The sequence below is a fragment of the Oreochromis aureus genome, linkage group 6, assembly GCF_013358895.1.
Source record: "Oreochromis aureus strain Israel breed Guangdong linkage group 6, ZZ_aureus, whole genome shotgun sequence".
NCBI lineage: Eukaryota > Metazoa > Chordata > Actinopteri > Cichliformes > Cichlidae > Oreochromis > Oreochromis aureus.
The window spans coordinates 33,792,151-33,813,625 of NC_052947.1; the positions used below are offsets into that span (position 1 = coordinate 33,792,151).

The 21,475-nt window shown below is 39.2% G+C and overlaps 5 protein-coding genes across 7 annotated transcripts; 3 read left to right on the forward strand and 2 right to left on the reverse strand.

The window, feature by feature from the left end:
* The first annotated feature begins 753 nt into the window (after positions 1-753).
* On the forward strand, positions 754-2,962 carry LOC116331161 (inositol 1,4,5-trisphosphate receptor-interacting protein). Its single transcript, XM_031753767.2, has 2 exons — positions 754-868; positions 1,147-2,962. Exon 2 carries the CDS (start codon positions 1,159-1,161, stop codon positions 2,935-2,937), a length of 1,779 nt encoding a protein of 592 aa, XP_031609627.2. The 5' UTR covers positions 754-868; positions 1,147-1,158; the 3' UTR covers positions 2,938-2,962.
* On the reverse strand, positions 2,953-5,966 carry zp3c (zona pellucida glycoprotein 3c). 3 transcript variants are annotated; one of them, XM_039614122.1, is made up of 9 exons: positions 5,893-5,966; positions 5,286-5,786; positions 5,107-5,213; positions 4,897-5,000; positions 3,976-4,159; positions 3,773-3,896; positions 3,609-3,697; positions 3,439-3,512; positions 2,953-3,258 (listed from the first exon to the last, which is right to left on the reverse strand). In XM_039614122.1, exons 2-9 carry the CDS (start codon positions 5,724-5,726, stop codon positions 3,122-3,124), a joined length of 1,260 nt encoding a protein of 419 aa, XP_039470056.1. In that variant the 5' UTR covers positions 5,727-5,786; positions 5,893-5,966; the 3' UTR covers positions 2,953-3,121. The 3 variants fall into 3 exon arrangements, with proteins under 3 accessions (XP_039470056.1, XP_039470057.1, XP_031609638.1); XM_039614123.1 differs by lacking the exon at positions 5,893-5,966 and having other exon boundaries at positions 5,286-5,291; positions 5,431-5,552; XM_031753778.2 differs by having other exon boundaries at positions 5,286-5,932.
* A 633-nt stretch (positions 5,967-6,599) lies between these two features.
* LOC116331182 (ras-related protein Rab-40C-like) lies at positions 6,600-13,166 on the forward strand. The gene is made up of 6 exons (XM_031753787.2): positions 6,600-7,297; positions 7,385-7,445; positions 8,806-8,866; positions 8,948-9,025; positions 10,018-10,240; positions 11,174-13,166. Exons 1-6 carry the CDS (start codon positions 7,144-7,146, stop codon positions 11,473-11,475), a joined length of 879 nt encoding a protein of 292 aa, XP_031609647.1. The 5' UTR covers positions 6,600-7,143; the 3' UTR covers positions 11,476-13,166.
* A 129-nt stretch (positions 13,167-13,295) lies between these two features.
* wfikkn1 (WAP, follistatin/kazal, immunoglobulin, kunitz and netrin domain containing 1) lies at positions 13,296-16,381 on the forward strand. The gene is made up of 2 exons (XM_039613448.1): positions 13,296-14,723; positions 14,842-16,381. The coding sequence occupies exons 1-2, from the start codon at positions 14,463-14,465 to the stop codon at positions 16,357-16,359; spliced, it is 1,779 nt and encodes a 592-aa protein (XP_039469382.1). The 5' UTR covers positions 13,296-14,462; the 3' UTR covers positions 16,360-16,381.
* Positions 16,382-16,438: 57 nt separating this feature from the next.
* On the reverse strand, positions 16,439-21,401 carry mettl26 (methyltransferase like 26). The gene is made up of 6 exons (XM_031753798.2): positions 21,058-21,401; positions 20,493-20,655; positions 19,210-19,269; positions 19,037-19,104; positions 17,330-17,408; positions 16,439-17,225 (listed from the first exon to the last, which is right to left on the reverse strand). Exons 1-6 carry the CDS (start codon positions 21,249-21,251, stop codon positions 17,169-17,171), a joined length of 621 nt encoding a protein of 206 aa, XP_031609658.1. The 5' UTR covers positions 21,252-21,401; the 3' UTR covers positions 16,439-17,168.
* Positions 21,402-21,475: the final 74 nt, after the last annotated feature.

Genomic DNA, 21,475 nt, shown 5'->3' on the forward strand with positions numbered 1-21,475 from the left:
TTTAGTGTGATGTCAAAACAAATTCTGATTCACCTCACATTCTCAAAAGTACACCTGTCAAAGGGAAAATATAGTTTCCATCATTTCTGGGAGTGCCTTTATTTGCTATATGCATGCAGTGTGTGGTGAGGTTTATTCGAGAAACCCGAACTTCGAGGGTGTAGTTGTGTTAATGTGTAGTCGTAACAACGAAGACATGCAAAAACACTTTCAACCCATTCAAATATCTGTGGCTTTGGCTGGAAAATGTAGTTGTCTAAGAGGTGAGGGTTCAGCCTGTTTTCACTTGTGTAATCAAAACCAGAAGAATCAAATCAACAGCTTCACTTTTAAAATATAACTACTAATGTTATCACATATTGATTACTTTATTTCACATAACTCTTTCAGAGCACCTGGACCCACTGAATGTAATAGAGCTTGACAAACCAGTTAGAAACCCACAAGAAGATAAAAGACAGAGGCACTCTCTGCTATTCATGCATATAAAACACCATTGTTTTTATTTGAACAAAGGTAGGTGGCTAAATGCTTTCATTTCATAGTATACTATGAAATGATCTAAACAACCTCATACTGCTTAGTGGTAAAAACTGTCTAAACGATTCAAAGTAATTGCTCAATTCTGACATTTTGAAATTGCCGTTGAAATTACAGGAAGTCTGTGCTATCTTTTCTTCTGTCTATTGCACAGGAAAATGTCACAGCAGAGCACATGGGCAGGGTGTGCAGGAAATAAGTCACAGAAGGCAACCTACATCTAAAATAGGAAGAGATCACAGAACCTGCGGCTGTGCAAGGTTGATCTCTTAGTTCCGTCTTTATACCTATTCAGTGCGTTGCATTATTGAGATAAACACACTTTCTGGTGCGTATTCTTCTTCTCATTTAATGTCATGTGCAAAAAGTAATCTAGTATTTAGCATATAAAGTAACAACAGAAAGAAATAAGTAAAGAGAGGAAGTTGCTTCGTTCTTTTTTTTTGTGACATCACTGTAAAATTTGCTAGCAGGAACATTGGTTTTGAATTATTTTAATGGATAATTGCAAGGTTTTAGATTCAGTAGCGTTTTGTTTTATTAATCACTAATTAATCAGATGCATTTTTATAATTGACTGACTGCTGCCATTTAATTCACTCATAGACAATACTGACGATGCAAGAAACTCTGCTGAGAGTGTTTGTGGTGGGTCTCGGTCTCTTAATGTGTCCAAGGGATGACCCTGGAGTTGAGGAATGGGACGATATTGTCAACAAGGACATGCAAAGGCATGAAGAGAAGCTGCCGAGAGAGGAAGAGAAACTCGACCAGGAAATGCCACCTGTCAGTGAGAAAATACACACAGACAAAAATGAGACTGAAGATGACAGAAACATTCATGATGAACAGAAGAAGTCTGATCAAAATGTCACTGAGGCTGCTTTAAAGACATCACAAGATGCTAATGAGCTAAAGGGAAAAGATATCCATACTGACAGCCCTTTTGGAGACCCTGGCAGACCACAGGGCCAGCATGCAAAACCTGAGAAGGAAATATCAAGTTCCAAAGGACAAGACACACCTTTTAAAAACGTCAAGACATCAGAAAATGAAACCTCAGAGAAATCAATTGCAGAATGGGAAAGAGATTACCTCTGGTACATTTGGAACACATTCTCAGTCATTTCCATGATCCGTTTCTGTTGGAAATACCTGAATAGGAATTCCCAAACGACACAAGTAGCAGCCTCCCCTGTGACGTGCGCTGCTGATAAAGTGGAGCTACCGGACATTGGCACTCTTCACGATTTTTATGCTAAATATGTTCAAGAATCATCTCAAAAGAAGTGGAGGAAGGATGAGTTTCTGGAAGGATTTGCAAATGACCTGCTAGATGCTATGAGGACCATATGTGGTAGAAATGGCAGTATGGTGATTGAGGACTTTCAGATGCTCAGTGCCTGTAATATCATTGTCCCTTTGACCCCACCTAAGCCATTTAGTTTTCACATTCAGCTCTGTAACCACAAAGGGAGGGATTTTTCAAATATGCCAGTGTGCGGTCAAATAAAACTTTTGGAAAATAAGAAAACCCAAGATTGCCACTGTCAGAACTCTGATGCAGATGAGGATATGGTTTGCCTGCTGCATTCTGACCACAATGAGAACATAAGGACAGAAATTACTGAGGTTTGTGATGGTTTTCTGTGCTCAAAGAACACTCCTTTCTTGTCAAAATCACTGGTCTCCAGATGGTTTCAGAGCACTATAAAACAAGCATGGAGACTGATTTCACACAAGTATGAGTTTGAGCTCAACATTCACTATATTGATGCTCCTGGTGCTCTAGTGATCAGATTCAAGTCAGGCAAGAAGATCACCTTCAGTATGAATCCCGTGGTTACATTTAATAATGATGCTTATTTTTTCATTACACCTTTGTCCTCAAGTGATTTAGATACTTTCTGGAGACTATCCTTAACCAGCTATGAAGACCATCTCCTAGAACATCTCTCGAAACGCCTGCCTGAAAATGCTTGTCATATTCAAGCACTTGAAATTGCACGTTTCCTTCACAAGAGGCAGACGGCAATGACAGGAAGTAGTGCTCTGAAGGATTTTCATTTCAAAACGGCCCTAATGCATCTGCTTCTCACCACAGACCCAAGACAGTGGAACGCAAACTGTGTTGATTCTAGGTTACGAGACTTGCTATCCTTTATAGAAAGAAGTCTTGAGAAAAAGGTACTCAAACACATTCTCATTGGCAATCCTTTAACTGAGGTTATTGAACTTCCTGTTGAATTAATCAGAGCAAAGCCAGTGAATCTCTTCCATCCTCTTGTGGTACATAACTGCATGTACAGGAATGCTATGACACATTTCCAGGAGATGCTTAGAAATGCATACATGATGGTTGATGACTACGCAAAATATACTGAAAGAGCAAGTTGAAAAAATTGAAGACAGTGCAATTTAGAGTTTTAATTTTCAATTGAACCGTTGACAGTAAACAAATTGTTGTACATTCATAAAGTAATGGCATACTGTGCAGAGTTCAAGAAATAAAGCAGCTATTTTTAAAACAATTCTGATCATTTAAACATTAAATTACTGGTCCCAATTGTTTAGGAAGTCCTCATTTTTCTGTATCTGGGTCATCCAAGTTGAACATGCCAGCATCACGGGACTTCATCTTGGGCTCAGACTTTACATGTTCATCTTCACTGGTCAAGTCAACCATCCAAGAGTGACTTGAAATTATCTTCCTAGAAGCTGATGGAGGAAAAAAGTTTGAAATTTTATTTGTTCACGTGTGAGACCACTTTCATGCCTTCAGTGTTCTGCAAGACTGTCTGGTTGTCAGTTTGCATCAAAAAGACTTCATTCAGCTTGCACTGAGCCAAGCTTAGCTGAGTGAAAAGCTATTGCATCTCATGTAAATTTAAAAATTACCCCTTTGTTGTGGTGACGAGCAAGTTGATTCACAACACGCGCACACAGTGTCATACCCGTAGAGCTCTTTCCAGCTAAAACACAAAGCGGGGGTCAAAAAAAAAAAAAAATTTTTGGTGACAGCAAGCACAAACGTAACACCTTGTAGAATTTCAGTTTAGCCAACTCACCTTCCAGTAACTGGATCATAGTTACAAGCCTTCGAATTCCGAGTTGGAGTAGGTGACCCCATAAAGATCTCACAGTGCAAGTACTGTTCCTAAAGAGACATTGCATTTAGTGTTTACATAATGCATTTCATGGCATCCATTTCTATACAACCTATTGGGGGTACCTGTGATGAGATCATGGAAGTAGGGTCCTTAAAGAGGACAGCTCCCACAGTCACCCTCTGGACCATCTTCGAGCTACCAATAAGGAACTTTGACTGTAGCATCACCTTGCTATCAATCATACAGCTAGAATTGGAGATCAGACAGGTTTATCCACTCCCAGCAAGTCATCCCAGTGTTAATTATGATACTGTAAAAATATTACCCATGGTTGTCAACGACTGTATATTTAGGATTCGAGTCTGGGTTGCTGGAAGGGGTCATGAAGCACTTGTTGATGTAGAGCCTTTTATTTCTAGAGCTTGCTGTGTGGTAAAGTACACTGGCCTCAAAGTACATCGACTGTCCCAAGCTGTAGATTTTGGTCCCAGTGACATTATTTCCAGATGCTTTAGCAGGGTGAAAGTGGCAAAGCACAATATAAGGCAAAAATAAATCAGGCTGCTGCATATGTTTGGCTAACTGAGTGAATTGTGATGAGTTCTGAAAAAATGTTTGTGGAACATTTTATGCTTCCCTAAGCTTTTACCAGTATGGATGCTGTTGTAGCTCTATAGTGTACATTTGCATGCCAAAATAAAAATAAAAAATAAAAAAAAACACAGCCAGCTGTTGTGATATATGAAATAAACAATTGCTTGAACTTAAACTTGTCTCTGGTGTACTTTCTAAAAATGTCCTTGTACAGAAAGGCTTGTCAAATCTCTATTTCCTCCTTCATACATAGAAATTAAAAGGTTTAGATCAGGGGTATCGAACTCCAGGCCTCGAGGGCTGGTGTCCTGCAGGTGTTAGAGCTCACCCTGGGTCAGCACACCTGAATCAGATTAGTTCATTACCAGGCCTCTGGAGAACTTCAAGACATGTTGAGGAGGTCATTTAGCCATTTAAATCAGCTGTGTTGGATCAAGGACACATCTAAAATCTGCCGGACACGGCCCTCGAGGCCTGGAGTTTGACACCTGTGGTTTAGATGCTACTTTCCACTTTGATAGAAGACTTTGGGAGTTTAATATTTAGTGTTACCAGCCATATTTGAAAGTCTTTACTTTAAAACATACTTAAGGCCTACCATTTGAAGAATTCAAATTCTGGACAGCAATGAAATTTAATCTAGAATGTTTACCATCTACAAGGATGAGGCTGAAAATTCTTTTTGGTTTCAGTGCTCTGAAAACTGTTCCTCCTCGCAGTTTGGGGTGGAAGCCAACTTTGTACGAGTGAAAGAACCTGCAATAGTTAAAACTAATTAACTGGAGACCATTCAAAATTAAGGACACATGGCTGATGAGAAGTCTTTTATAATCTTAAAAAAAAAAAAAAAAAAAAGTCTTACCTGGGAAACCGACACTGCAGAGGAATTTCAAATGGCATTTCCCTTAAAACTGGAGTGGTTTGTCTGAAGCGGAGAACATTGCTGATGGACAAGTAATCTGCATGACTCTGGAACATAAACATTTCCATTTGGTTTGTCATAGTAAAATATGAAACACATACATTACGACATTCACCAACCTCTTTCTTGAATCCACAGCCAGTTACAAAAGAGTAGAGTAAGTAGTAATAGTGTTCATTTTCTTGGTTAACAGGGCATGTACCTAGTTTCAAATATTTGTATGCATCTCTGGATTTAAAGACCTCTTTCCTGATTCTTACATACATTTTATCCACATGGCACAAAATTTCAACCAACTTGTCTCTGCCCGTTTCTGCTCCTCCAGTTACAGGAGCAGCAGGAGCACTAGCAAGCAATATTTTCCTGGCCAATTCAGGAAGGGGCCGGACTCCTCTTTCCGGCTTGAAAATCTGTTTTTGGTCATAGGAAGCTGGGACATTGAGATACTTGGGTAACTTCATTGCTTCAGGTGTTGAAAAATCGCCATCTGACGCACTCCTCTTGAGTTTATCTGTAGGTGCAGAATCTTCTGTTTCGTCTTTATCTGCCACTGTCTCCATTTTTTCCTGGTCTAATTCAGGATCTTGCCCAAACACACCATACTCAGCTTTGTCTATAAACTGAAAACAGGCAGACCAAAACAGCAGAAATAAAAACCCAGCATGCATCAGCCCCATTATTATTATTTTAAATTCCAGTGGCTGCCTCGCACTGCTGGTCCTTCACCTAATAAAGTTCAGCCAGATAGCAGTGTTTCACCCTGCTTTTGTATTCTTCAGTTCAGAAAGAATTCACACACCTGCTAGAAATGACAATCAGTACCAACCAATGAGTGGTGGCCAGCAATAATCATCTTTTTTTAGTGGAAAGCGGGTGGTGTTAAATTATGCTTCTTCCTAATCCCTTTTGATGTTTTTATGATGATAATGTTTTGTTATGATTTGTTTTGTTTTGTTTGCTTGTGTTTTTTGTTTATTTATTTTTATATTATTTAAACATAGTCAAAATAAAGCCACACATTCAATTACATTTCTCACCATTTTTTCTGGTTGACAGTTTGACACCATTTTTCTTTATTATGTTTTTTTTTTTTTTTAAATGTTGGTCTTTTGGGGATTTCCCCCAATTGAAAGCTAAACTATAGCCACAACCAAATTGTTACATACAGGGAAACGATGTTCATTTAACTTCTGGCTTTTATTTAGCTTCTGGCTAAATCAACACAGGCTACAGCTTGGCAGGAGTTGCCTATGTTCAATCAATTCATAGTATTCATACAGATGTATATCCTACTTTTTACCAGTCCACATGTTTGGCTGATTCATAACCGTATCGTATTTAGGAAATGGTGATTTAACATAGAATTTTGTTGTTGTTGTTATTTTATAACTCTAAATCGTGCAAGGATGTGACGCAGTTGATGATGCTGACGCAGTTCCTTACCAGGAAGTTCCAACATAGTACATAGTACAGTACACTGTGGATGTACGTTTTCAGGCGGAATAGTCCTCGTAGGTATTTACTTTATAAACAAAGGGAAGCAATCGCTATTTGATTTTATTAGAGTACATTTATATGTAGGACAAAACAGTAGTTTTTATTTTGTACTTGTAGTTTGTAGTAGAATGCGTTACTGTCGTTTTTGTTAGCTGGCTAGCTAACAAGCCAGCTAGCACCCGTGGTTGTTTGGATCAGTTAATATTGACGTTACATCAACGGGATCTACGTTGGGGTTCTAGTGCTAAATCGCGGGGTTGATTTTCCATTACATTCAGTGGAATAACGAAATAGCTGGATTTGTCAAAGTGTGTGCGAAGTAAAAGGTAATCGTTAATTTAAATCGTGAGTAGTGCACAAGCTAACTCATTAGCTAAGCCCAGCCGCGGTCGTCTTCCCTTCGGTACCACACTCGGGGACCGCTTGGTTTCTCCAGTGGATGCCTGGTGAGCTTAAAAGGCTCTCTGCAAAGCGGATCCAATGCGTGGGATGATGGGAACTCAGAGTAGTCCTGTCAAGAGCTACGATTATCTCCTGAAATTTCTACTGGTCGGAGACAGCGATGTTGGAAAGGGAGAAATCTTGGACAGCTTGCAAGACGGATCAGTAGAATCTCCCTATGCATATAGCAGTGGTAAATATCAATATCCATTTTTCTTAATTGTTTTGAGATGACTTTAAAGCCAAATATGACCAAGGATAATCTGATTTGTGATATTAGGAATTGATTACAAGACCACCACAATTCTTTTGGATGGGAGGAGAGTGAAACTTGAGCTATGGTAAGTTTTTTATTTCTTTATTTTTATTATTACTATTTTAACATAAATATATAATATTAAGAATAATGATGTAAAAAATTATTGAGCAACCACTCAGTTCTTTATATTTTGCTTTAAATGAGCCAAAATTCTGAGTATTTTTTGGCAGTAGTTTTCTAGGCTTTCAGAGGGTCTTTCAAAGTTTTCTTTAAACACTGGCTGCTTTTTCACTCGTGTTTATTCCACTCCTTGTGCCGAAACATTTTTAGAGGAATGTTGTTCTTTGTTTTGTTTTGTTGTTTTTTTTTTTTTTTGTATGTCAAGCCATTTAAAACTGATTTATGAATCATCCAAGCATGAAAAAGCCTTTTAACTAAAGGGTTGAACTAATGTTATGTCTCCACAACTGACAACTTGCTAAAGAAGTGATTTTAAACTGTATCGTTAGACACTTTTTTAAAAATTAGTAGCCTGTTGCAAAACACACAGAATTTAATCAATGTCTTTAGTAATCTACCAAAAATGCCAGAGATGCCAGAGAATACATTTTGACAGGCATACAGTAGTATTTTTCTCACCAACAAGGTGGTTCCAAAAGTGATTAGATGAAAACCTTGCATATCAGAGCATGTTGTGTAGTACTTCTTTAAAACATTCAGGGAGTTAAACCAGTGTAGGACAAAAGAAGGAGTAGCAGGCCTGAAAAATATTTTCACCTGATGAACAATATCTGAAAGTTATGTCTTTAAGAAATAAATGGAAAAAATCAGCAAAGACCTGGCACATTACATGATATATGCATTTGGCCTTTCAGTTGATCCATTTATTTTTCACCAAAACCTACTCTGAAATGGGCTTAGTGGAAGGGTGGCTGTCAGGAAAATGGAGATAAGGCTGAAGTGTGCCACATTACACAAGAACTGCACTAAAAATCGGTGCCAACAAGGCTCATAGAGGGATTAATGTAGATATTTTGTTCAAATTGTCATCAGCAGTGTGGGATCATGTTGACAGAGAAATGAACAAAAGGCAGCCAGCATCCAAAGACGAGCTTTGGGATGTTCTTAAAATGCCTGGAGAACTATACCCGAACTAAAGGAATTACAAGAAATCTCCCTAAGAGAGTTCAGGCTATGTTTACGAGTAAAGGTGGTCATGCCAAACGTTGACTTTCAAACTCATTATATTGTGCACTGTATTTCCATGTATGCACCTTACAAAAAATCACTGCATCCATTTCCCATTTCTCTTGGAAAATATAAAGAAATAAGAGGCATTTCAAGAGTTCTGCAGAGTGTTTTAAGCTGGTAATGGCTGTAGAAATGAACAAACCTGGAGTAGGCCTATTTTTCTAGTTTGTGCTTATGTGCCTCTTCAACAGGGACACATCAGGTCAAGGCAGATTCTGCACCATCTTCAGGTCCTACTCTCGCGGAGCACAGGTGACTGGAAAAGCCATTAGAAATATTTTTTTTTTTCTTATTGTGGAATTCAATATTTATGTTAATACATTTCTTCTACAGGGCATCCTGCTGGTGTATGACATCACAAATGGCTGGTCATTTGATGGCATTGACCGTTGGATCAGAGAAATTGATGAGGTAATTTCCTTCAGCTAATCTCTGGAGTAGAAAAAAAATACTCAAAGCAGTATTTGAGAGCAGCAGTGTGTGAGAAAATCTCTGGTGCAGAGTGTGTATCAGAGTTGTGCAGGCCAATTGTTACAGCCTCTTTCAATAGGACAAAGTGTACTTCATGTACCGTCTGTTATGCAAGTGCCAACAACTAACCTTAACCTCAGGCAACTAGGCACCAAAATTAACTTCACTTATATTGGTAATTAAAAAACAAATGATGGCAAAAAATGGCAAATTTATGGCAAATGGCAAATTTAAAAATGAATTTTAGGAAAAGGAGCAGCACTGACAAGGCCATCTATCTCAGTCTCTGCACTGATGACGGGTATGACAGCATAACGTGTTTATTTATTGAGTTTTTCAATTGAAGAAAACTTTAATGTAGCTCAAGCTTAAACAAACCAGTATTTCAGCAAAACCATGTGGTAATATAGCGGACGTTTCACAACCCAACTTGACTGATGATAGAGCAACAACATCATTACATGATTTTCAGCAAAAACCTGTGGTAATGGGACAGATATTTCACAACTCAGCTGGACTGGAGAGAAAGTGACTTGCATTTCAAGCAATTAAAAGAAGCCTGGCTTCAAAATACTTTTGAATTTGTGTGTAGATTTTTAAATTATTACTTTGTAAGGGTGGTCCAGAGAGAATCCATGTTGAAAACCATGTACTTGCTGCCAAATCACAGTTGATGTGGGCAGTTGAGTTAATTATGAGGACCTAGATAATAAGGTCTTTAGGTATTACAATAGATAGATGTCTCCTCGATGGTTCTGTGTAACAAACCATCTGTCTCATTGGTTTGTAAATCTGTGGAACTTGCAGACAGTGTTTTATCCAAGCATGCAAGCTACAGTTAGCCTATCACTGCAGCACCCACTATTAATGTTGGTCCACATGCATCACGTTACAGGTCAATTTTTACAGTGACATTATATTGTTTTCTTCAGCATGCCCCGGGTGTGCCCCGGATTCTTGTGGGAAACCGGCTTCACCTGGCTTTCAAGCGGCAGGTTCCAACGGAGCAGGCGAGAGCTTACGCAGAAAAGAACAGCATGACGTTTTTCGAGGTCAGTCCGCTCTGCAACTTCAACGTCATCGAGTCCTTCACAGAGCTTTCACGCATCGTGCTGATGAGGCATGGGATGGAGAAATTCTGGAGGCCCAATAGAGGTGAGCTGGTTACTAATTTTTCATTTATTTATTTATTTATTTATTTCTAACCAGACTTGGGAGAAAACATATTTGTTTTTTTTGTTTTGTTTTTTTCTTTGTGTAATAGTTACACAAATCCTTCCAGAAAGTGAATTATGTAGATGCATTGCTACAAGATTTCTTCTTCTATTACTCAGATGTGAATAAATCAGTTTCAGTACTGAATCCTGTGTTGAATCCCAGAACATCATACACTGTAGTGGACATCATCATTGTTTGCATTTATCCTTGTGCCTGGTGTGTCTGGATAACTTTTTGATCAAAGGTTAAACTCTGCATATCATAGGGACTTGGACCTAATAAATATTAGGCAGCCATTAATTTTCCTCAAAGGCAGAAGAGATGAGACTTAAGAAGTGATCTCTACCTTGTCATCTGCAGTCTGCATTTCTGCCAGTTGTTTTCATAGCATTTACTGCAGGGTAGTCTCTACTGTGCCCTTACATAAATCAAGCTAGCTCTTTGATAAGAAAACTAATATTTTTATTTTTGTTGTATTTAAAACACTCTCTGTTGTAAAGTTTTTATTGTTTTATTAAATATACTCTCATTTACATAAATACGTTTTTGGTTATAGTGTTTGTTTTTGGGTTTTTTTTTGGAATGTCATGACAACACAAGTGTGTTTTTTCCCAAATGGAGAAAATATAAGATTATTATTTTAAAAGTATTCTTAGTTAAGATACTAATTCTGGGTAAACTACTCGGAATAGTCTGGTTTATGTATATTCACAATTTACACAGAAGTTTGCAGGGGTGAAAAGCTTTACTACTATCTCTTCTTACGCAGAATATTCACTTACTTAGTAGATTTTATGGATACAATGAAGAGCCTTAATAAGTACTGCAGATCTCTGACACGTGCTCATCCATATTCCTGTGTTTCCACAGTCTTCAGTCTGCAAGATCTGTGCTGCCGTTCTATCGTCTCCTGCACACCGGTGCACCTCATTGACAAACTGCCCCTCCCTGTGGCCATCAAGTCCCACCTCAAGTCTTTCTCCATGGCCAATGGCATGAATGCAGTCATGATGCATGGACGCTCTTACTCTGTGGCTAACAGTGCCGCCTCAGGTGGTAGCGGTGGTGGAAGCAAAGCTAACAGCCTGAAGCGCTCAAAGTCCTTCAGGCCTCCACAGAGTCCTCCAAAGAGCTCGTCGTTGTCCCCTAAAGGAAACTGTAAGATATCATAGTGAAAGAGCAGACTGATGGTTCCTCCATAGAGCCAGTGTTAAAAGTGTTGTTGCTCCAAGAGGTCATGAGGCCAGAGAAAAGTACGGAGGCCTGCCAGCAATGGATATAGCTGTGAACTTTCCTTGACCTTTTGGGAACTGACTTGGATGGTTGGTTTCTGTTATCTCTTTCCGCGTGCTGGTGCCATCTTGTGGATGTTCGTTTACCTGTACTCTACTACAGAGGCTCACTGTGATCGAGTAGAATAAGATTTCCCTGGGACCAACACATGTGAATCGAGGATTACAACTCACCGGTTAACACTACAAACGAATAGAGGGGCTTCTTTTTTAAGGATTGTTTATTGGTATTTAAAATCGGACTTGAAACTGTAAATACATTACGTGCTCTTGTTTTGTTCTGTGGTGAATGTCTTGGGGAGGAATTTCTTATGCTTGTTTTGTTTTGAATGTTTTGGGGAGACTTGCTTCAGTGTTGTCTGTCATTGACATTTTTTTTCCAGCCTCAGTTGTCATAACTTATTCAAAATTCACATAGTTTCTAAAATAAGATTGAATGTCATGAGAAAATCTTTTTACAAGCAGCCAAGGGCTTAAAGAGAATTTAGGATCTATTAACTGAAAGACGATGTTAGTCGAGCCATTACTTAATCTGTAAAACTGTCTGAAAAAATTCAAGCCAAGTTGGTTTGTTGGCAAGACTTAAATTTCAGCCCAAATGAAATAATCCTGCATCTCCATCAGTCATTTTTTTCAGCAACTGTCACTTGCTCTGACAATTTACACCTCTAAAGCTTGTTTTCTTTCTTGGATCACTGCTTAACTGGATTAAACCATCCAGAGCGTGATCAGGTTTAATCTTTTAACTTATTAAACAATTGCTCTGTGCTCATTAGGAAACCTTGTACAAAAACATGTACAGATTGTTTGCTCATTTTAGGGGTTTAATCTTAAAAAACATTAAACATTTGTGTCTTGGTTCTTAATATTTCATAAAAGTAACGGGCGTTGGTGAGAAGAATCTTTTAATTTGGTTGCTTTGCAGATATTTTATATACATGATATGTATTTCTGAATGTAAAACAGTATTCACCTACCTTTCTGTGGCCATGTGGTTATATTTGAGATTGTAAGAATTGGTGGTTGGAATTTTCTTTAGTAGTTTCATACATTTGGTTGCACTTCTGCAGTTTTCCAGCATTTTTAAATGTGTGTGAATACTAGAAGAACTTACAGTCATTCTTTACAGATGTACTGTGGATACAATGCAAGCACAATGTAAGGTTGGATAAAGATTTCAGAAAGGATGTTAAGTATTTTAACCATGGCTACTGATATTTTCTTTTATTAATTGAATAATTGAAACAAATATTTTAATTTTGATCTGTACTCTCATTTTTGTTCCACGTTCAAAGAACATTGCTGAATTCCCACTTCAACATTTTCATGGTCAGATACATGTATTCGGCTAATGGGGGGCCTACAAAAATTGGTGCATGTTTGCTGTTGGCTCCTGTTCTATGTGATTTATTGAGACCAGAACAATGGATTAACAACTCTTGGGTGAACATCTAAAGCACTATATGTAAATGTTTGATAACGATTGTTGCTATCAGCGCTGTGTATTGGGATGAAGCCTTAATTCTTATTTTGTCTCCATCAAAAACAGTCAAAATAAAGGGTAAAACTAAGGAGTTGCATTTTTATTTTCACTTACTTGTGTGCTCTAGATTGGGGAAAATTTTTCATTCAGACATTTATCAAGTTCACTGTGGGAATTGTGGGAGTATTTTTGTCTTCTTTGTCAGGTCAGAGGCATTAAATCCCGTGGGGGGGTTGAATTGATTAGCTGCTCTCTTGGTATTGGCCAGCTTTGGATATCGGTCTAACATGGCTAGGAGCGCATGAATGCACAGCGGTCAAATGTCACCCAAAGGTTGCAGGGTCATTTCCAATGAAAAGACGAGGGGAGCTGCTTCTCATTGCCCCTGAGCTGGGGCGAGACAAAGATGATTCGCACACAGATGAAAATGTGGCGCTTTATGTCTTCCCACCTGACCGTGGCATCTCTGAACTCCGCGTAAATGAGGGATGGTAGTAAATTGACCCAAGTCTAGACAAGGAGGACGTGAACAACATGTTTTGCGAGACATGATGCGACACGCCCCGTGTTTGGTTTTCACGCTTTCCGCCTTGCGCCACCGACGACTTATTACATTTTACTCCTTTTCATTTGTGCAGGGAACCTGCTTAAATACAATGTGTATAACATCTGAATGTAACTAACAAAAAAGCAAAGAAGAAGAACCATAACTACCGGCTCCCATGAAATTAAACAGCAAGTTAACTTTTTTTTTTTTTTTTTTTTTTTTTTTTTTTTTTACAATTGCCATCTCTATAAATTCCGTCTGGACACATTTAACATTGGATTTCTCACCGGAATGTGTATGTCTGTGCGCACGCTTGTTGAGACAGCTTGAAACCACGGCTACACGTTTTCTTTGATGTTTTTACAATGTTTGTCCAGTTGCTTAGCGCATAGTGCTGCTTCATAAAGGTTTGAGACACTGGATGACCATGGGGGCGGATAGAGGGACTGCCCTTTCCACCTCCATTCACACGCTTTAAAGCTGATATTGCGTTATCCGCTCATTGTGCAGTTCAGTTCGTTTGTCTAGCTGCTCGACAAAACGCACGTCGATTTTTCCTCAGTATTGCACAAGTTTTGATTACCAAGGCGAATATTTTATACAGCCTATTAATTATTACTTGGAAACATTTGGGTAATTTAATGTCCAGCGCACGGGAACTCGTCTTGATCATTGGGAATACAACTTTTCTCTCTGCGCAAAGAAAAGTGACTCAGTGCACGTTTACGCACAAAAAGGGCGGACGCATTTGAAAATCGACAATAATCGTATTCCTGTTGTGAAGACCCAAAGTTGGAATGGAATTACTTGGTGGTCTACTCATACAAAAGATCAAATATGCGTAATTTTCCCCTACAGTTCCTCGCGGATAGGCATATAAAGGGTGCAAATTGCCATAGTGCACCAAACTCAAGCAAAGTACGATGGACACGTGCATATTTGTTGACTCTCCTTTTTTGCGATTTACTCGAGGTCTCTTTGTGTGCAAGTGTGGCAGGAACCAAAGTTGAACACGAAGGGTTTTGTCCAAACAAGCTGAACGCTAATCTTTGGGTTGATGCACAAAGCACATGTGAGAGGGAATGCGACATCGATGAGGTGAGTTAATCTATAAATGTTAATTTTAATATAAGAAAATCTTTTATTAATCAAAACATTTTGCGATTTGTTCATTTAAATGTTAAAATGCTTATTGATTTATATATTGTATGTTCAGGACTGTGCTGACTTTGAGAAATGCTGCACCAATGTGTGCGGCTTCAACAGTTGTGTTGCTGCTCGTTTCTCTGATGGCACCCCTGCTCAGCCACATGAACAGGGTGAAGGGCAAGGTGATGCTACCTCCGCCTCCACAGCTACCTGTGAGGGCTTTATCTGCAGCCAGCAGGGAGCAACCTGTGACATCTGGGATGGACAGCCCATCTGTAAGTGCCAGGATCGGTGTGAGAAGGAACCCAACTTCACCTGTGCATCAGATGGCCTCACCTATTTCAACCGCTGCTATATGGATGCAGAAGCCTGCATCCGGGGGGTGACGCTAACTGTGGTCCCCTGTCGATTCTACCTCGCTGGCCCCCCCACCAGCTCCCTGCCTCAAGACACTACAGTTCACCCAACCCCAGCATCCTCCCAGGAGGATCCCATGCCTCCCACGCTGTACTCCAACCCTCACCACCAGTCCATCTATGTTGGAGGCACAGTCAACTTCCACTGCGATGTCATTGGAGTCCCCAGACCAGATGTTACATGGGAAAAGCAAAGTGACCGGCGTGAACGCCTTGTCATGAGGCCTGATCAGATGTATGGCAATGTGGTTATAACCAATATTGGACAGCTAGTAATTTATAATGCCCAGGTTTGGGATACCGGCATCTACACCTGTATAGCACGGAATTCTGCAGGAGTTCTTCGCGCAGACTATCCTCTGTCTGTTATTCGCCGGTCAGATGATGACTTCTCTGAAGATCCTGAGATGCCCATGGGACGGCCTTTCTCTCCAGCAGACTGCCTGGCGGAAGTCGACCTGAGTGTGTGCAGTGGAGAGCGTCATGTTGACTGGTATTATGACAGCAAGCTGGGCTCCTGTGTGACCTTTAGCAGTGGTGGATGCGAAGACAGCCGAAACCGATTTGAGACTTATGAAGAGTGCAAAGCCTCTTGCCAGAGAGAAGACATGGGGATCTGCTCTCTGCCTGCTGTTCAAGGTCCCTGTAAAGCTTGGGAGGCACGCTGGTCCTGGAATTCCATAACAAAACAGTGCCAAGCGTTTGTCTATGGTGGCTGCCATGGGAATGCCAACAACTTCCACACCAAAAAGGAGTGTGAGGCCAACTGCCCGCAACCAAAAAGGAAGCCTTGCAAGACCTGTCGCGTGAAGGGGAAAATGGTGCCCAGCTTATGCCGCAGTGACTTTGCTATTGTGGGCCGACTGACAGAGCTTGTCGAGGATCTGGACTCTGGGTTAGCTCGATTTAGCTTGGAAGAAGTGTTGAGGGACGAGAAGATGGGCTTGACTTTCTTCAATACCAAACATTTGGAGGTGACTATTGCTAAGATAGACTGGAGCTGTCCCTGTCCCAACATCACTGTTGAGGAAAACCCTTTGCTGGTGATGGGTATGGTGCAGGACGGCATGGCTATCATCCACTCAGACAGCTATGTAAGAGCCATAAATGAACGCAAACTGAAAAAGCTGCGTGATGCTCTGGGTAAAAAAGCCTGTGACAGCTCATGAAACTATGAATTAGACTCATTCTGTCCACAGAACGGTTGTAGTGATGTATATGTTTTCGAAATGAAGACAAGCATCAGAATTGCAACAGAAAAGCTGATATTTAATAACTATTTATCAAAACAGAATAGAACAAGTTAAATACTGCATGCTGATGTAGGTATGAGAGGTTTCTTTTTATCCCAACACAGATATAATAACATTCCAGATGTGTTGATTCCCATTGTATTAATACTAATGCTGAATTGCTGTTTTCAAATAAGTTTAAGATTTTTTTTTCTTATTTGTGAACTTTGCATTGTGAAAACAGCAGCCAGGATAACAGACACACATGTTGATCATGTTGCAAAAATCCCTAGCTTGTAATACTAAACAAATAGACATCTGTATTATAATTACTTTTGCTAATGTTATTTTTTTCTGCTCTTCACTTTAGTTTCTCCATCTTTGTTTTATAAAATTTTTCTTTTGTTTTATATAAAGTACAGTATATTCTCTTATTATTTCCCTCTTCAAAGCACTTCTGCTAAGTCAGTTTCACGCTTAAAAAACAGAAAAAGAACAGGTCATTGTCTTAAAGATTATATAGCACAAAGGCAATGTGTTTGTGAGATTTATTAATTTAACTCATGTGCAATACATAAGAATATAGGTTATAGGTTAGAGCACAACAGTTTACATTAACTTAGTTAATCTAATACCAGCATGTATTAAAATGTGGAGAAAACATGATCCGTTTACGGCTCTTGAAAATTTGGCAATGTATCTGAGCTCCGAGTTAAGGCATTTTGACCATCCTGCATCAGGATACTTCACACCAAACTTTCCTTCCTGAAAAGAAGACATTTGTTGTTTGCTGGCATGTCCACCTGGAAAAAAATGGCATCAGTAAATCAGTATACTACAAAACTGTTCTCATATTTCACATGCTGACTTAAGATATGCTGGTTGCTTAAATGGGTTCATTACTTACTATTCTCTCCAGGTACAAACCATTGCTTTGTGCCAGAGAATTGAGGAGCGAGATATCCCTGAGTCCCCATTCTGGGTTTCTGCAAAATTAAACAATTTTTAAAATACCCTGGTCACTTTTGCTTATCTTTATTATGTAATTACAAAAACAATCAACATTTTTTCTTTGCATGTATTTTGTGAGTTTGGCTTCACACATTATACACGTTTATTAATTCTACTGTGTGCTTAAGGAAAAACATTTTCAAAAGACTATGATGATCTTAGTTAGTTTTAAATATACTGTGTAAAGCCTTCTATGAGCAAACTGACACAATAATTCAGGCTGTCAAACCGACTCCTTCTCAAGTCACTTTGCTCACACAGAAACAATAGACTACCCATGTGTTATTTAGGGCTGCCACAAAATTTTCACTGTCATCTTCACTATGACAGTAAACCGCCAAAGAATTCCCTTTACTGATATTACACTATGTAACACAGTTTTTCTTCCTGTGCAATAAGTGTTAAATCCTGAATGTTTATGCTTGAAAGGTAGAAAAAAATCTATTCTTCTTATTTATAAATCAGTTACAAGTTAATGGTTGTAACAAAAGCAAATTCTGAAAAGAATAATATATATTTTATCTACTTTTGAGTCCTAAGCAATCTGGATATACCCCTTACCACCAAGAAACAAGAATCCTATTTTTCTGTTGCAGTATGTTACTGGCTCACTACACAATTTTAAACAGAACAGCAGTGCTGTCAGCAGTGTATTTTGTCTCTATCTGGCAAATGAATTACATTCAAAATAAGAGTGTAGGAGGGTGGACAAATTCTGATCCACATCTCTACAAAAGCTGTGCAAAAGGAACAGTTATTCATATTAATAACATGACATCTAACATTTGATTTTTAAATATCACAAATATCAATACCAGTAAGTAGAATAAGGGTTCACCTTATTGTACTACAGCCTACCATCCACCTGGATGTATATATATTACATATATATATATATATATAGATAGATATATGCCATTAGACAAGCTTTATATTAAACAGTTTTATAGTAAGTGTTCTTTTTGTTGTTTTGACGAAAGAACCTGAACAACCCATAGAAATCGTTAAATGCTGCGTTTCTTCCCTGGACATCGTCTGCCACTCTTTTACTTTACTGTGTTGTCCTCAGTAAATGAAAAACATGCTTAAGTGGGTTGAGATCAAGTGAAGGCCTAGCCCACTGAAAAAAAAATCTAATGTCTAACGCAGTATGCTCTAATTCATTAACCATTTCCACTGTCAAGTGCTGTCCAATCAGTAGAGCCCTGTACGCTTCAGAATTCATCTGCTACTTGTATCAGCAGTCAGACCATCAGTAAACACTTATTTTAGCACATTTAGCTGCATTTCCTTTTAATCTCATCCTCTCTCGTCCACCATTCTTTTCACTGTCAATTATGGCACCCTATCTCAGATGCTGTGATGAAAGCAGTGTATTTAAGCAAGCGTGACAGAGTCGCAAATGATGCATGAATTCTGAGCCCTCACTCCTGTTGACCTATAATATCACTGCTCAGGTTTACTTTGCACAGCAGGCTAAAAACCGTGGGCCAACAGGAAATGTTCTGGTAGTTCTGACAGGCAGTCCACCACCGAAGCCTCCTCATAAGATGTCTGGCTTAAACAAAACTCTAAAAGAGCCATAAAATACAGATGACATTACCTCTGCCGTAGGCTGTAGTCAAAGTCCACATTGCTTTGAGGGACAATCTGACCATTCACTGCATATGGCTGAGAAAAGCAATAAAACATGTTACTATTACACGTTAAGTTTAGACTTGATAATGGCTTGTGATTTATGTCATGTTTTGTGACAGCAATCGTTTTGCTACTCACCCCGTAAGTCAGTAGAAGGCCCTGAGGTTTCAACACTACTCCAGCCCCTTTGAATAAACCCTAAGAGAAGATAACATCTTGAGAATCACATCGCAGGCAGGAGGACATTTTGTTTTTGGTTTCTGTTTTATTGAAATAAGTGAGGCAGATATTGTGCAGAAGCAGGCTTAAAGTGATTATCTGAAGGGTTGTGGTGCAATCATACTTAAGGTGGTATTATTTACACTTATGGCACCATAAATATCAGGGCCAGTGAGTACAATGTCAAGCCAAACTAGGTGAATTTTATAGTAGAAATAGCAAATTATTTATCTAAAACAATCACAAAATGGAGCAAAACAGTTTTGCTGCTGCAGCTTTAATCATAACTGAACCTCACTTCATAGTAGCCAGTTATAGCTAACTTCAATGTGTTGTGTGGCTGGTATGTATGAGATTGAGAGCCTTCTACATTTAGGCTACTATTACATTTTGTTTCACTAATTATCTTTAACCTGCAACTGCCTCTCGTGGTCACAGGGGTCTCTCTTCAGCAAAGGTTACAAAGAGTCAGTTTAAGCAAATATGAAAAATGTCTTGACTATGTTAGCAATTTAAGCTTCTCCTTTCAGGAATTGTGCTGAGTTTCTTTAGTAGAAATGTGTTTATATATGCATTTGAAAAGCACAAAATACATCGATATTACTACTACTACTACTAATAAAGGAATCAACCACATTTTAACTTATGATCATTTTGTAGGTCCATAGGATTAAATTATAATCCCAAGGTCATGTCATCAGGACCTGCTGGATGTGCATCATACAAGGCTGAGAACTAAAGGAAGCAGAGCTTTTGTAACGGTGATTCTGGAACTCTCCCTCTGAGCCTGAGATCTGTGGACTCAGGGATCTCTATTAAAAAACTGCTAAAAACTCATAGTTTTTAACTTGATTTTGAGTAACTGTTTGTTTTAATGTTTTAGCATTTTTTTGTTATGTTGAAAGGTGCTATAAAATTCCCCTTACTTATAAACCCAGAGACAACAGTTCACTTAAGTGGTGAACAGGCTGAAAAATCTCCAAAATCCCAGAACCCCTATTTTTTAATTAAGAGAAATAATAAAAGATTCAAGTTGAATATCAGTGGAAAACGAGTTAGCAGGATGGCATTATCAAACGTTTCTTTGTTTGTTTTTTTCTCTTCATAAATCATATCACTCCATTTTCCCCTTAGTCCTCCATGCCTATAGTGGTGGCTCCATGCCACACAGTTTGAGAGAACCACTGAATCAGCAGTCCTACCTCTGTACAAGCCAAAGGAGAAATGTGGATCATGTTGATGTTGAGCACCAGGTCGAGGCTCTCTGGCTGGATTCCTCCCCAGTATTGATAGGGCAGAGAAGCATCCAGGTGGATGGCAGGCTTCACATTGTTCAGCCGGTAGCGAGCTCTATATGCTTCTATACTAATGGAAACAAAAGACATTATGGGAACCCTCCAGGCCATCATTCTGTAGCAGGTAGAGTGGTATTAGAAATACGAAGTATAAAACTTTCCATCAGATAAGAACTGCTGTGAAAACACAATTAAATTAATTATAATTTCCTGCATTAGATCAGATCAGAGAAACTTTATAGACCCGAGGAGAAATGTGAGTTTTCATTCAACATACAACAAAACAATCGTATATAAAAAGTACGATTATAAACACAGATATAAATAGATGAATAAAAAACAGATATAAATATAAGAGATAAATATTAACACTAACGTTTCTTGGATATTAACAGCTAATATAGGTGCACAGATGTCCCAGTATATTATCTGTATTTCATAGTTTATACGCATACACACATCTCTGGTTTACCTGACTATAGACTGGCGATCATACTCAGATGGCTGCCAGGTTATATTCGGCAGGGCCTGAGCAAAGTGTGTGACATGCTGCCCAGTACCGGAGGAGATCTCCAGAGCCAGCAGGGGTCTCCCGGTGTGCACACTATCCCGGAGCACCGCCAGGATGGGCTCCTTGTTCCTCTCCGCGGCGGCGGCGCTCAGCATCGTGCCAAACCCCGGGTATAACAGTCGACTTATACGGCGTAGTTTATGAAACCACTCCAGCAGGTCGGCGTAACGTTACAGCAGACTGAGTCACTCAACTCACCGCCCCCGAATGTTTTGCTTTTCGACCGAAAATGGTCCAGTTCCGCATGTCCTCACGTGACTGATCTCACATCCAATAAGAGCACGGGGCGGGCCCAGGTTACAAAAGAATGACGAGCAAA

Bases quoted from the DNA above. Each gene is read 5' to 3' on its own strand.
- LOC116331161 (XM_031753767.2), top strand. From the start codon at position 1,159: ATGCAAGAAACTCTGCTGAGAGTGTTTGTGGTGGGTCTCGGTCTCTTA.
- zp3c (XM_031753778.2), bottom strand. From the start codon at position 5,843: ATGGGGCTGATGCATGCTGGGTTTTTATTTCTGCTGTTTTGGTCTGCC. The intron at 3,513-3,608 runs GTGAGTTGGCTA...TTTGTGTTTTAG, and splicing joins TATGATCCAGTTACTGGAAG to CTGGAAAGAGCTCTACGGGT. The intron at 3,259-3,438 runs GTAATTTTTAAA...TTCCTCCATCAG, and splicing joins CTCGTCACCACAACAAAGGG to CTTCTAGGAAGATAATTTCA.
- LOC116331182 (XM_031753787.2), top strand. From the start codon at position 7,144: ATGCGTGGGATGATGGGAACTCAGAGTAGTCCTGTCAAGAGCTACGAT. The intron at 7,298-7,384 runs GTAAATATCAAT...TTGTGATATTAG, and splicing joins TCCCTATGCATATAGCAGTG to GAATTGATTACAAGACCACC. The intron at 7,446-8,805 runs GTAAGTTTTTTA...CCTCTTCAACAG, and splicing joins AGAGTGAAACTTGAGCTATG to GGACACATCAGGTCAAGGCA.
- wfikkn1 (XM_039613448.1), top strand. From the start codon at position 14,463: ATGCGTAATTTTCCCCTACAGTTCCTCGCGGATAGGCATATAAAGGGT. The intron at 14,724-14,841 runs GTGAGTTAATCT...TTGTATGTTCAG, and splicing joins GGGAATGCGACATCGATGAG to GACTGTGCTGACTTTGAGAA.
- mettl26 (XM_031753798.2), bottom strand. From the start codon at position 21,251: ATGCTGAGCGCCGCCGCCGCGGAGAGGAACAAGGAGCCCATCCTGGCG. The intron at 20,656-21,057 runs GTAAACCAGAGA...TGTTTCCATTAG, and splicing joins GATCGCCAGTCTATAGTCAG to TATAGAAGCATATAGAGCTC. The intron at 17,226-17,329 runs GTAAGTAATGAA...ATTTTTTTCCAG, and splicing joins GTTTGTACCTGGAGAGAATA to GTGGACATGCCAGCAAACAA.